Raw genomic sequence first — 15,809 nt, forward strand, 5'->3', positions numbered from 1 at the left:
CGACACCCGTAACATCTTTGTTTATCTTCAGAACACAAATTAAGATATTTTTGTTGAAATCCGATGGCTCAGAACACCATTTAATTTCCTCTCTCAAGACCCATAAAGGCACTAAAGACGTCGTTACAAAGCCCATCTCACTACAGTGGCTCCACAATCATTTTATGAAGAGAAGAGAATAGTTTTTGTACATTTTTTACATTTTAATAAATAGCGGTTTTTAAAACACTTCTTCTTGAAGCTTCAGAGCTTTATGAATCAGTGTTGGATCCGAACCGCTGATTCGATACGCTGATTTATAACGGTTCGAAGCTTTATGAAGCAGTGTTTTGAAATCGGCCCATCACTATACAAGTTATTTCGGGGTTTTTTACACACAAAAACAATTCTCATCGCTTCATAAAATGATTGTAGAGCCACTGTAGTGAGATGGGCTTTGTAACGACGTCTTCAGTGCCTTTATGGGTCTTGAGAGAGGAAATGACATTGGTGTAAATGAAGGCCTTTCTGAGCCATCGGATTTCAACAAAAATATCTTCATTTGTGTTCTGAAGATGAACGGAGGTCTTACGGGTATCGAACAACATGAGGGTGAGTAATTAATGACAGAATTTTCATTTTTGGGTGAACTAACCCTTTAATGTTGAAAACAATGTTTTTGCTGATTAATATTTAGTCATAGGAATAAATTGAAAATAAATTTAACAAATTCAGGTTGGCATATAGATTTTTTGGTGAGCATAAAAAAAAACTTGTCAAAGACATTTAAAAAATATATATATTCCAAACTTTTGATGGAGTATGACAGGATCTATGTGTTTCTAAATCTAAAAATCTCTATAGCCTACTACTATTTCATCTCTCAGTTACTTCTGCCATGTCAATCTTGAAAGAGTTTGCAGAGGGTCACAGAGGTGAATAAAGTCTGTAAGATACTCAAATTGAGTCATCTCTTTTCTCGTTCAATCTCCAAGAGTTGTCAGTACAATGGCCAGGCTTTGAAAAAAAAAAATCCCCCACCTGGGATCCATTTAAGTGGCAGACCTGTATGTCTTTGTACGCGTATGTGCACGTGTCTATGCATGTGCGCTGTGGTGGAATTAATCCACTGCCAATACCTCAGTGTCCAGCACATCTCGGGCTCCCAGGGTTCTCATCTCATTTGGTGGCTCTTAAAAGGAACACACACCGACTGGTGTGGCTGGAATATCAAAGACATCAGCAGTGACCACACAGGCAATCACTGTCCATCGATCAATCTGAGTGACAATGGAGAACTGAGGAAAAAGAGAAAGTGATAGCAGAGGCCATGAAACAAGGCCACAAAAGACATTCACTCTGTTTTCTTACTGACAGGAAGGTAAAAGCGATAGATGTGACTCTGTAAAAAAATTACCTAAAGATAATAAAGAAGAATTAATGTGTGTGACCTTTTGGTCTCATCACAAGAATTTTGTAACATTTTTTTGTTTTTTTATAGTCTTTAAAGTTGACATAAAGTCAAACTGGATTCTGTTCACTTCAGGCATCATGACTTATTGTGAAAGTTATTCTTAAAAAAAATAAACAAAACTTTTTGGCTGATGTCACCTCGCCAAAAAGGGTGTGAAAAATAATGACCATGTTAGGTTAATGTTAGGTTAGGTTAAACCAATGTTAGCCAAACAGCTGTATGTAATGCAGTATTTCTAAAATGGGGTCAATAGTTAACACAGTGATTTAATACCAGGAGTGTATTCCAGAAAGCAAGGTTAACTTACCGTCACATATACCGTGAACTCTTGGTTGATTAACCCAAACCTTGCTTACTCAAGGTATGCTGGTTCCAAAAACAAGTCCTGGAATAAGTTCAGACAACTCAGAGTATGTTTCCGGTTAATTTACAAGACATTCTCAACAGAGCTACAAATCAATGATTCACCATGGAAACAGACGCTAAGAAAAAGCGGCCGGTCTACTTCCTTCTTCTTTTTTGTTTAATGGTGAGTTACATTACCTACTTAGTCCATATCGCCACCTATTTGTTGATTATGCAATAATTTTTTCAGTGTTTTAGTTTAATAAGTAATCTTTATTCATTGAAAATAAGGATTATATTGTTTGTTTGATGCTAATTCATCCATGTGTGATGACAATAAAATAAATAATAAATATATTTATGAATTAACATTTAATCTTATTTTTTTATTCAAATTATTTAGAATTAATATATAATATTGTATATTATATAACTGAAACAAATTTGGTTTTATTAATAACTATATGAATTATTTAAAACACATCTGAATTCCTCTTAAGCAAACTAACCCTGGAACATAACCTGCTCCGGAGCTGGTTATGTTCAGAGAGTGAGTTGCCATGGTTACTTACATACCCTGAAAGTTACCTCCGTTTTTGGAACTGAAAGTTAAGGTTATCCACTAACTTACTCTTAAACATACCCGGGTATGTCATATAACCTGCTTTCTGGAATACCCCCCAGGTATGATTAATGTAGTGATAATAATAATAGCAAATAATTTTGGGACATTTTGACCTTCAGCCTCCACATGTCAGACACATCTTGGTTCTCAGCAAAAGTTTCAATCAACAATTCATGACATTACTGAAATAAAATGTGTATGCCATTTAAGTTTAAATCCGAAATGCATTGTGACGCTTTTCGGTTATACTTAATTCATAAAACTATTTTGTGCAATATTGTTTTTAATTGTATTATTGTTCATAGGGCTAGAAGATTTGAGGAAAATAATCAAATTGTAATTTTTCTGATAACTATTGTAATTGTGATTTAAAACGCTATATAAAAAATTCCAGGTTTGCTGTGAGTTTGTTTGTGTGGAGCAGCATGTAAATGTAACAATGCTTCTAAGGGGCAGGGTGAAAAAAATGATATGGGATGAAAAATTATGTTAATGCATTTGCGTTCTCTTGCAAATGTTTTGCTTTCCTCTGAGAAATTTAGCTTTCAATTGCAAAACTCTGAGATCAAGTGAAACAAGTGGATAATAAGCTGCTTTACTTCATCTATTTAATTCAGTTGCAGCCTTTGCGATTTGATAATTGCACTAAGCCATAACGTGATTTTGGTTTTATTTTTTTATTAATCATACAGCCTTAATTGTACATTCCATTTTAATTGACACTAATATTTTATGATTAAAAATATTTTTTTCACACCACATATACTTCATGTGGCTTTCAGATGGCCGAGCAGCTGCATCCAAGCCTTACATTAGTGCAGTCCATTAGTGCAATGCAAAGCGTCGTATGCAGTGGTGTAAAGCACATCGCCACTGGACTCTAGAGCAGTGAAGATTTCACTGGCTTGACAAATCACACCTCTCTGCCTGGCAATCTGATGGATGAGTCTGGGTTTGGTGGTTGCCAGGAGAACGGTACTTGCCAGACTGTATTGTGTCATGTTTAAAGTTTGGTAGAGGGGGGGTTATGGTGTGCGGTGTTTTTTTTTAGGGGGTGGTCTTGGCTCCTTAGTTTCAGTGAAAGAAACTCTTAATGATTCAGCACACTATTTTGGACAATTTCATGCTCCCAATTTTGTGGGAACAGTTTGGGGATGGCCCCTTACTGTTCCAACATGACTGCACACCAGTGCACAAAGCAAGGACCATAAAGACATGGATGAGTGAGTTTGGTGTGGAGGAACTTGACTGGCCTGCACAGAGTCCTGACCTCAACCGGATATAACACCTTTGGGATGAATTAGAGCAGAGACTGCAAGCCAGGCTTTCTCGTCCAACATCATTGCCTGACCTCACAAATGTGCTTCTGGAATGGTCAAAAACTTCAATAAACACACTTAACTTGAAGAGTTCAAGTTCAATAGCTGCAAATGGTTGGCCAACTCCATATTAAGCCCTAGGGATTTAGAATGGGAATTTTTGGCAATATAGTCTATATGCATATGAGTGTACTTCCAATGAACTGTTGTGATTTTCTTGAAAGGAGTTTAATGTTTGCTCTGAAAGAGAAGATACCAGTGCTAACAGAACAATCATTTATCTGTTTAGAAACCTAAAGCTAACCATCTAGACCTGTCTGACTGCCCTTCAGTAGTTATTTTTTCCCTGATAAGCCAGCGACCTCTAGGGCGGTTACATGTGGTTCAAGCAACTAAAAACATGAAGTATTAATCTGCAAATCCTCACAGATAAGCATCACTTCTGCTCAAGAAAAGAGATTCGGCATAGTGACAGCAGCACCTTTACAATGTCTCCCACATTTCTTCCCTCAGCACTGCTAGACTAATCCCGTCATAATCCTATACGAGCCACAAAAAAGCAAGCATTCGTTGATAAGCAGAGACGTCCTCTTGGGTGGCAAATGAAGCCGAAACGGACTCATCGGACAGAAACTCAGGAGAGATTACAGTATATTCCACAGCAAACAACTGGGAAAAGGAGACGCAATAAGACTATTATTATTTCTGAACTCATGCAAAAGATTAAAAGTTGTTTTGGTGTGCATTGTATTTTTTAATTAATTTTAAAAATATTTCTTATCGGCTGAGGCACTTTTGGAAGCCCAGCTTTCTGAAACATGCATTCGCTCTCCTGACAGTCATTAAAGCGGGCCTTATCAGAGGCTCAGGATGGGGCTGCTTTGTCCAACTTCATCTTAGACACCAAACACAGCTGGTCTCTCCCCCTCTTAAAACCCCCTCCACTCCCTTTCTCCCTCTATAACACTTCACTCGCCTTCCAGACCTCAAAGTCTACTTATAAATCGACTTAGTCACTTTGAAACTCCGTACCACCCTTTTCTCCATGTCACCATGTGTTTCTGATGGCCTCAATGTATGATGTGAAGACAGAAGCTGAATGAAAGATACATGCTGGTAGACCTGGTCTGTTGGTCCTAATTGAATTGTAGACATGTCAGGAGAAAAGGAATAGGTCAAGGGCGCACTACAGAACAAAAGATTGCACATATTTAAAGCCTAACAGATAATTATTTTTCTGTGATGTTGGTTACAAGAGCTTTACAAGATAATTTTCCTCTTTGGTCCAATCCCAGAATGCATTGCAAAACAAACTGAATACTTAGCAATTTGAACAAAATGTCATCAAACTAATTTTTTTATTTGTAGTGCTGTCTGTTGAGACCAGATTTAATTTGCTTGCATATGCAAAATATCCTCTCTTCTTGGGCCGTGTAACAAGCAACTCTTCTTTTTGAAATAGCCGCCTCTAAAAAGTAATTTGTCACTATTTTTGTTGCTGAAAAGCAATGCAGGAAACATGGATAGGGAACTACTAAATTCACATTATGACAACGGACCCTTTTCGCAGATTAATGATGCGTTTCCATAGTTATCAATATTGTGAATCTTTTCTAATTAATCTAATTGTGAAATATTGTTAATATTTTTTTTATTTATTGTAAATGTATATTATATTTTATATAAGACATACTTTGTGTTATATTACCTTGGCAGTAACAAAACAGCAACAACCCTGAATTAACACTGCTGTTTAAGTGTTTCTAATAGAACGGCTGAGGGTGTGATTGCAAATTTCACATCCTTCTCTCTGACTACTGTAATCAAAGCAAATAGGAATAAGAAAATTGTATTTGCTGTCATCTCCCATATTCACCACTGTAGAAGTTTACCCAACTATGAAGACTTTCGCTTCTGAAAACCCCGGAAATGGGTCCATATTAATTAAAAACATTTAGCATGGTCCAGGCAACAGTTTAGTGAGTTTGTTAACGCTGTGCTAAGTAAGGAACTGACTTTGAATCTCATAACTTTGATTCTCATATGGTCCACTCTAACAGAGAAAAAAAAAGTCCATGTAATTGGATTACACAAACATAATTCCTATCGACTAGCTCACTTAGTACAGCCTTCGTGGCTCGACTCGTCAAGACTTTTTTCCAAGATGGCTTCTGTCTGTAAACGCATAATGGACTGTATTTATAAAATATCTTCTTATTAACACTTACAAAGTTCACAATGCTTCGGTTTGCATGTAGGGAGGGACCCTCATTATGCTACTGTGTTAGTGTGAGGCTATTTTGAGCCTTGTTAGCTTAACTAGTGATTTAATTTGACTTCCTCCATGCCTCATAGACAAGCGTTATAAGCTGATCTGTTTTTAGAGATAAAACTTTTTACATTCAGTTTTCATGAAAACGCATCCTAGAGAACGATCTAACCATGTGTTAATTACCCCTAGGTTCATTTTTCACCGGAGTTGTCCTTTAAAGGAGTGAATGAAAACAAGAGAGCGAATTCGGAGAGCATTGTGTGTCGGCTGTACACTCGTTATTGCGGTGCAATGTGGGCTAATGAGTGAATTCAATAACATCCGGTTTCGGACACCACTACAAATGGCTATCCCCTCAAATATTACAATATTTAAGGCTATAGGGGGCAATTTCAGATTCAGACATTGACAGCAGCTGCAGAAAAGGAAGTGAATCAAGTAATACAATTTCACGCAGTCACTGAAAATAGTGTAAAGATCAATTTATTGATTTCAAGAATCAATATCAGGATAGTTCAAATGATAATTGCAATTGCAAAATTTTATATTCTTAACCAGCCCTACCGCTTTGCACAAAACAGTAAATTAAGAAATAAAATAAAATTAGGCACAGTACATCGAAAAAGTGCGAACACTAAAAGACTCAGATGGGTATGTGCTGCTAGTTGGATATAATCTGGGCCAAGACAATAGTATAAAATACATAAAAAATAAAAAGTACAACAAGCTTTATTCCTGTAGTATATGTTTGGCTTAAACAACAAGCTAAAAACCAGTGAGATAAACTTGTTTTAGCTGTGTCTTTATATATAGCGCATGAAATCATTTTTTTAGTGTGTATCTGCACTTTCTAATAAAATGAGATATGAATCCTTACTTGTAGGATATTATGATATCTGTGGCAAAAAAACACAGTGTGTTCAGCTTATTAAATGTTACAACTTCCAGGTAACCACAGGACTCTCTCACAGGTTCCTAAGCAATATGGGTGTAGATTAACTTTCAAAAACAAGCGTTGCTTTACAATTTGAGTTGCACTTCATTTCCTTTGAAGTTTCATGGAGGGGTCCGGAGTAATGATTGACAGATTTTGTTTCCTCTCGCACGCCGACTCTTTGAGCAGTCACTCATTATAAACAAGTTAACAAAGGTTGGCCTGTGGGCAGGAGTGCTTGCATAGTTTGATGGAAGCCTTTCTGATTGAAAACAATAGGGAACTGTCTCACAAGCAAAAGAATCAGCTTTCTAGAGCCTTGAGGCGAATGTTGTCAGCCATACAGTTCGTTAACCACTTAGATCTTTAATTAAACCCCCCTGGCTAAAGTTAACTAATCAGAAAGATGCCAAGATTAGCAAAGCCGCCAGACCACAGAATTTCAAAAAAGGTCAGTGACAGAGAGGGAGTGAAATAGAGCAAGAGAAAATGAGAGGGAGAGAGAGAGAAGATGAATGCTCACCTCTGATTAGTCATCATGATCCCACTAAAATGACCTACCATCAGGGGAGAAAATAGCTCGGTGGGTGACCGGTTCTCAGAATGTCTCAGATGAGTTCCTGTGCAAAGCTGCTGCTGTATTCCGTCATCATGTGCCCCTCGTCAACTATTTAGACCTGTTCAATATTTCATGAACTTTAATAATCCGAGAGCGGAGATAATGAGTCATTAACACAGCCTCATTTGTCATTTGCACACCCAAATATATCCATTTTCAAGGCCCAGGGCAATTTGGATTTGGTTTAATATATCTCGGATTCTGCCACAGACAGACATGTTATATGTCTGGACAAAAGTGTAAAACCCCAAAAGAACAGCGGGCAACAGCTACTAAAAGACAGAAAAATGGAAACATCTATTGTCACTAGTTCAAATCAGTCCACTCAACACAGCATTACTATATAGAAGAAAATATCTTTTTTTTTTTTTTAGATTAGTTTTTGTTAGTTTTTACTTGTTTATAAATTTTTATCTTATCTTTAGAAAATTATTCGTTTTTTTTTGTTTTGCATTCTGCGTATAAATAGTACGAGTGTGCAATGTCGTGGAATGTATACGCCAAAACTCATTTTGGCGTGTCTATGGCACGCTGTTTTTCGCGTGTATATGATACGCATTTTATGGCGTATTCTACATACGAACCCCCCACCCCACCACCCTAAACCTACCCAAGCGCGTGTTATATATACGCCCCACTACCCTAAACCTACCCAAGCGCGTGTCATATATACGCCCCACCACCCTAAACCTACCCAAGCGCGTCATATATACGCCCCACCACCCTAAACCTACCCAAGCGCGTGTCATATATACGCCCCACCACCCTAAACCTACCCAAGCGCGTCATATATACGCCCCACCACCCTAAACCTACCCAAGCGCGTGTCATATATACGCCCCACCACCCTAAACCTACCCAAGCGCGTCATATATACGCCCCACCACCCTAAACCTACCCAAGCGCGTCATATATACGCCCCACTACCCTAAACCTACCCAAGCGCGTGTCATATATACGCCCCACCACCCTAAACCTACCCAAGCACGTCATATATACGCCCCACCACCCTAAACCTACCCAAGAGCGTATCATATGCACGCGAAAAACAGCGCGCACGCCAAAATGAGTTTTGGCGTATACATTCCACGACATTGCACACTCGTACTATTTATACGCATTTATGTGTGATCGGGTTGCATGCTAGTGATTCCCAAACTTGTTCTGCCAGTCCCACCTCTTTTGTAGAGAAAAAAATAACATGCATCTAAAAAAAGAGAATTTCTATTTGAATGTTTTTTCTAATGTATAATGTATTGTGTGATGATAAAGCTGCATTTTCAGCATCATTGTGCCAGCCTTCGGTGTCACATGATCCTTCAGAAGTCATTTAAGCTAATATGATGATTTGCAGCTCAAGAAACATTTCTGATTATTATCATAAATGCAACTGTTTCTTTTTTTGAGCATTCTTTAAGGAATGCATATCCAGCCACTCACAGACATGATTTGCACATTTCTATAGGATTTATTTGAAATACTGTAATTAATACAGTACTTAACTACTTGCCTTGGTCTCTTAACGTTTTGTCTCATAAGTTAAATGGATAGTTCACCCAAAAATGAAAATTGGATATATGTATTATACGAGCAACTACAACTGTTGCTTGTATAATGCACTGGAAAAAAAGGAAAACACACATTGTCCAATTTACGTTATCTTATTATTTGCAATCTACGCAACAAAATAGTTTCTCTTCTAAACATGATTTCTTTGCTTTCAATTAATGTAATTCTCTTAAATGTGCTATCTACTAGATTACATTATTTGGGGTTAATGTGAACCAATCAAGTACTCGAACATGATTTTTGCTGAAGCTGTAGATCCCAGCATGCTTTGCGTGGGACGATGAAAAGAGTACAAATTTTGAACTTAAGTGGGGGTTTTTTGTGTGTGTTTTTTGGGCAAAATTAGATAAGGGGGGACTTTATATTGTTTAAGTGTTTAATGTTTAATTATGTTTGAATAATTAGAATCATTCAAATTATACTGGGTTACCATAGTGGAGAAGAGCGGAGCGATTGCTTAGGGTGTGGACTTTATTATGTACTATTGCTGGTTAACAGAATGAAAGTTAGCTTGTGCAGTCTTATAAATCAGCCAAGTGACCTCTAAAATATACTAAAAACAAAATAAGCTTGTGATTTGATTAAAGAGTCAGGGTCTCAGGCCCCCCGTGCACATCATGTTGTTAGGAAGCCATTTTAAAATAATTTTTAGACTACTCAATTGGGTTACTTAAAGATTACTTCATTCCATGATGTTGAAGTTATGTGAACACATTATGTTTGTTTAACTTAATTGAATCATGTGGAACTGATGTACATGATTAATCATGTAAATCCAACACACCTTTTTTTCAGTGTACATTTCAATGGGGTTTTTTCCCATTGACATGTATTATATTATGCATTATATTTCCCCCACAAATCCATATTAAACCCTGCGGCTTGTGGCGACACAATGATGTCTTAAGACACAAAAAGATCGGTTTCTGTGAGAAACCAAACAGTAGGCTATTTATGTTATTTTTTACCTCATATCAGACGAATCTCATCTAATATTCCCAACACCATTACTTCTGCCGAATAAAGTCAAAACCCGGCGCTAGTGTGTGTGTGTGTGTGTGTGTGTATTAGGGATGCAACAAGACAGTTAGTCCACGGTTCAATACATACCTCGGTTTTTTACCATTCGTATTTTTCCTATTCGTTTTCTTCCTATAAGGGATCATTGTGCCAGACTGATAACATTTTCATTTTTGGATGAACTATCGCTTTAATATTTTGAGGCAGGCAAGCAAAACTGTGGTCACTCTTCATCACTGTTGTACTGGTAAATCTGAGAGAGAGATATGCCTTGTCATATTTTCTTGACTTTTAACCATACTGGATGCGACGGCTAAGCCACAACAGAGGCTTGTCTACTGGCGGCAGATAAAGCGATAGTTGCAAACCCCATTTGTCATTGAAATAGGGAACCAGTTTACTATTTGTTGTGCTGCACTGCATCCAGTATATAGTATTATAATGTTATAACATGGTTATAACATGGTAATTAGATGGTTATAATGGGTTCTATTTGCATTTGTCGCACCACTAGCGCCTGGTGTAGACATGCTATTTTGGTATTTGTGAATTTTACGTAGATTCATTATCAGCTTTATGTTTACCTGGCACTGGTAGTCCTTTCACAAACGTGTCCATGCTAAATGCAGAGCCATATATCTTTCATCTATATTTTTGCACGGCTATATTTGTCATCTATATTTTTACTCCATTGTAATTGTGGCATCTATTGGTCTGGAACTGCATGACAACAACCGCTACAAATTATAACAGACTGATCAAGCGAGTACTGCGGTTAATTTTGAGGTAATCTTTTTTTGAGGTAAAAACCCCTTTTTTTGAGGTTTTTGAGTTTTTTTTTAATTTACTTATGTATCAAGTAGCCAAATAATAAGCAAGATAATTGCATAATGTTTCTTTTGCATAACAATGTACTGACTGTATGTACTCTATGCCCCCTATAGTTTGGGAACTGCTGCCTTAAGCAACAAGCTGATTGTGATTGGTTGTTCAGATGTTCGATTCAGATAATATAGAGCAACAATGACCGCCCTCTTTTTCTTCAAATTAAGCACCATTGATTAATTAATAACCTCAGAGCTTATAGGTCTGTCTTGGTCGTTTTGTACTACATTGTTAAAAATGTATTTCTCTATGGAGAAAATTAATGGGAACTCAATTATTCAAATTAAATCATGAAACACCATTTTAGTGAACACAATAGTCTTCATTATTAGGGGCCTAGCACTAAAGATGCATAGGCACCTATTGTATCCATTGGTGGTGTTATTACTATTCTTTAATTTCTTCTTGAGTCTATGGCAACCCATAGAAACGCTTGTGGGAAAGTTACAACATTTGGCGCACAGATAGAGGACCGTCTGAACATTAACCACAGCTATTTTGGAGTCTCTAACTCAGTCGCTATAGTGCCACCAACTGTCCAAAGTTTCACTTGCATTTGAGCTAATAACCTTTGAACTGTAAGGGCAAGAAACACGCCTAAATTAACGTGAGGCTATATCTCTGAAAACTGCAACGCTTTAGCATATTCTGACTCATCTTGGTTTGTATTTTGACAGCCATGACCTGTACCTGGACAGTTTCTGCGCAGTGTCACCTAGTGGTCAGGAGACATGCAACATTGCTCTTTTGGTTTGGCCCAAAAAAAAAAAAAAAACTCCCACAATCTCTTTAGATTCTGTTCAGAATGCGGAGTCAAACAATACCATTTTTCCAGATAGCATCCATTTTGGGCGTCAGCCATTTCAAATTTAGATGTGAAATGTAGTCATATTAAAATGGCTTTAATTGCTCGCTGTTACAGTTGGTCTGACAATCCCAGCCATAATGGTGTGACTTATTTTTGCAGTTATGTTTGTTAATTGCTTGCCTTGATGATAAAATTTGCTCTGTACTCTGTATGATCCTTGAGGCAGACGAAATATAAAGGATGGAGACTGTGGTTGTCATTTGAATGATGCTGCAGTTGCTTCACACTCCTTCACCTTGTCAAGACTTGTCCACAATACATTTCTGTTTTTAATTGCTGCTGCCAATCTATAATGCATTAATGCATTTTATGGTTCTTTTCTTACCTTGTCCACAGAGAGGTGTTCAAAGATGGGGAAACACAACAGCAAGCTTGCTCCTGAGGTGCTAGATGACTTGACCAAGAGTACCGAGTTCAATGAAGCTGAGCTGAAGCAGTGGTATAAGGGATTTCTGAAGGACTGTCCAACTGGCATCCTTAATCTGGAAGAGTTCCAGCAACTCTATGTCAAGGTGAAGGTTATCTATACACCCAAAGGGACGCTTTACACAGAATACATACTTGTATATTTAGATGACCCTAAGCTGCCTAAATTAAATTACAAGCATAATGAAAAATAATCTCAAGACTTCTAGAATAATCTTAATCTCAAGAGATAGATTACCCAAATATGACATTTCTGTCATAATTTACTCGCATACATGCTGTTCCAAGCCAGTAAGAATTTTCATGTTTTTTGTTTTGTTTTTGTTTATCACATATGGCGTATACACCAATCAGGCATAACATTATGACTACCTTCCTAATATTGTTTTGGTCCCCATTAGACCCCTGAAAGTGTGCTGTGGTATCTGGCATAAAGGTGTTAGCAGAAAATTCTTTAAGTCCTGTAAGTTGCAAGGTGAGGCCTCCATGGATCGGACTTGTTTGCCCAGCACATCCCACAGATGCTCAACTGGATTGAGATCTGGGGAATTTGGAGGCCAAGTCAACACCTCAATCTCGTTCCTAAAACATTTTTGCTTTGTGGCAGGGCACATTGTCCTGCTGAAAGAGGCCACAGCCACCAGGCAATACCGTTTCCATTAAAGGGTGTATATCAGGGTTGGGCAATTCTAGAAAAACTGGAATTGCCCAACCCTGGGGTACATGGTCTGCAACAATGCTTAGGTAGGTGGTACATGTCAAAGTAACATCCACATGGATGGCAGGACCAAAGGTCCTTGCAGAATATTACCCAAATCATCACACTGCCTCCAGCCTTCTTCCCAAAGTGCATTCTGGTACCATGTGTTCCCCAGGAAAGCAACACACATGCACTCAGCCATCCACGTGATGTAAAAGAAACGTGATTCATCAGACCAGGCCAACTTCTTCTATTCCTCCGTGGTCCAGTTGTGATGCTCACGTGCCCACTGCTGGTGCTTTTGGTGGTGGATAGGCACCTTGATTTGTCTGCGGCTATTGCAGACCCATACACAACAAACTGCGATGCACTGTGTTTTCTGACACCTTTCTATCAGAACCAGCATTAACTTCTTGAGCAATCTGAGCTACAGTAGCAAGTCTGTTTGACCACACAGGCCAGCCTTTGCTCCCCACATGCATCTATGAGCCTTGGCTGCCCTTGACCCTGGTGTCGGTTCACCACCATTCCTTCCTTGGACCACTTTTGATAGATACTGACCACTGCAGTTTTGAAGATGCTCTCTTGCTGCCTAATATATCCCACCCATTAACAGGTGCAGTTATGAAGAGATAATCAGTGTTATTCACTTCACCTGTAAGTGGTCATTATGTTATGCCTGATCAGTGAAATATAATATGATATGGGAGAACATGGAGCTCTATCTCAAATAGGGGGAAAAAACACTCACTTTTTAGTCAGGGCCCAAACTGAGCAAAAAATATGCAATTTGGTGCAGTTGCTGATAACAATATGGCCAAAAAGTACAATTAAATTCTGATTGTCTTTAATGTAAACCATATGTATTAGAGCTTCATAAGAGTGTAGCAGACTAATTACATAAATGGCATCTAAATATCAGTCACTCTATATCTCACAATAATATAGTTATATATTGTAGTTAATATAGTATACTATATTATAATCTTAGTAAGATTATATTTAAATGTTTAGCTTTATGATCAAAGCTCTGTCGTTTTCATTGTGGGGGGCAAAACAATGCAATAATTTTTTTGTATAATTTGCTCAAAATATTTTTTTTACGATTATAAAAAATGATGCATGTATAATCAAGTTAACGTATGCTTCTTCAGTCCATTAAGTGTTCATCTTGAAATATTACTAACAATATTTAATATGTTTACTTTAGAACAATCATTAAAGATTTCACAGCAAAAAGAGATGTGAACCATAGCCTGAAGTTGGGTGTTTTTAAAATTAAACGGAAAGGCCCCTTTACTTGCTAAAAAGTATAATAGTTATAAGTATAAGTATAATCTATCAGATGACAGTAGGCATGTGGTAGATTGTGTACATCAGGTTTTTCAACAAAGTTTTGATCATGTTGATAATTAAGAAGTCTTGGAAAATTATGTATCAAATTCAATAGTAGGCTTTGGGTGTATGATGAAAAAATGATCATCAACTACTCCTTTAATTAAGTCTATGTAGTTAAAGGGATACTTCACCGCTTTTTCATATTAAACTATGTTATTCCCTTAACTAAGACGAGTTGATCCATCCCTCTCTCATCTGAGTGCATGCACTTAATCTCTCTGATGCCTGGTGACGATCTGATAGCATTTAGCTTAGGGCTAAACTAAATGCTATCAGATCGTCACCGCACGTCAGAGCAATTAAGAGCACGCACTCAGACGAGAGAGGTATGTATCAACTCATTTTATTTAAGGGAATAACAGTTTAATATGAAAAGGCGGTGAAGTATCCCTTTAAAAGTGTACTAAAAAAGTTCATATCGGTTTTCTGTCTTTCAGTTCTTCCCTTATGGCGATGCTTCAAAATTCGCTCAGCATGCCTTTCGGACATTTGACAAAAATGGCGATGGTACCATTGACTTCAGGGAGTTCATCTGCGCACTGTCCATCACTTCCAGGGGCAGTTTTGAGCAGAAACTCAACTGGGCCTTCAACATGTACGACCTGGATGGAGATGGCAAGATCACACGGATGGAGATGTTGGAGATCATTGAGGTGAGGGATTTAGAGAAGGCATTGCTTCACATACTGTTTGCTTTAGAAGTGTGTTCACCCCATCGATCCGGGATGTCTCTAATGTCTAGGCAATCTACAAGATGGTTGGAACGGTGATCATGATGCGCATGAACGAGGACGGGCTGACCCCACAGCAGCGTGTGGACAAAATCTTCAGCAAGATGGACAAGGACCACAACGATGAGATCACGCTGGAAGAGTTCAAAGAGGCGGCCAAGAGCGACCCCTCCATTGTTCTTTTACTGCAATGTGACATGCAGAAGTAAGGAAGGAGAGGATGAAGATGAGAGAAGGGGGCTGGGGGGTGTAGGGAGGGGGGGGGGGGGGGGGGGGAGAGAACCATGTACAGACTTCTAGAGAGATGTAGGTAATAGATGATGAGAGAAAATGTATATACAGTTGAACAGAAGTTAGACTGCATGGTAATCTTAAGAGTGCAAACAAAGGCAATGATTATGGCCATATAGAATGATTAGTGAAAGTAATGCAAGAGAGAGTATTTTTAATCCTGTATCACTTGTTACACATTCTGTCATCTTTCCAGCCCGTAGAGAGAGTTGGAAAGTTTGAAAGATTGAATCATTAATACAAGACATTTCTTTCCTCAGAAAAAGACACTTTTGAGCCAAAAGACAGGCGTCCATCGCTTTAAGAAGTTGAATTTAATTTAATAATTATAAATAAATGATAGTAATTTAATAA

At 38.0% G+C, this 15,809-nt stretch overlaps 1 protein-coding gene across 1 annotated transcript in view; it reads left to right on the forward strand.

Annotated features, from left to right (window-relative positions):
• hpcal4 (hippocalcin like 4) overlaps positions 1–15,399 on the forward strand; it is a 31,174-nt gene extending 15,775 nt beyond the window's left edge. The window contains exons 2-4 of the mRNA XM_067425463.1: positions 12,246–12,421; positions 14,871–15,086; positions 15,176–15,399. Of these exons, the coding sequence (XP_067281564.1) occupies positions 12,260–12,421; positions 14,871–15,086; positions 15,176–15,373 (576 nt within the window). The 5' untranslated portion in view covers positions 12,246–12,259 and the 3' untranslated portion in view covers positions 15,374–15,399. The remainder of the gene's footprint in view (positions 1–12,245; positions 12,422–14,870; positions 15,087–15,175) is intronic.
• The last annotated feature ends 410 nt before the right edge of the window (positions 15,400–15,809 follow it).

This window comes from Pseudorasbora parva, chromosome 19, assembly GCF_024679245.1.
Source record: "Pseudorasbora parva isolate DD20220531a chromosome 19, ASM2467924v1, whole genome shotgun sequence".
NCBI classification, from domain to species: Eukaryota; Metazoa; Chordata; class Actinopteri; order Cypriniformes; family Gobionidae; genus Pseudorasbora; species Pseudorasbora parva.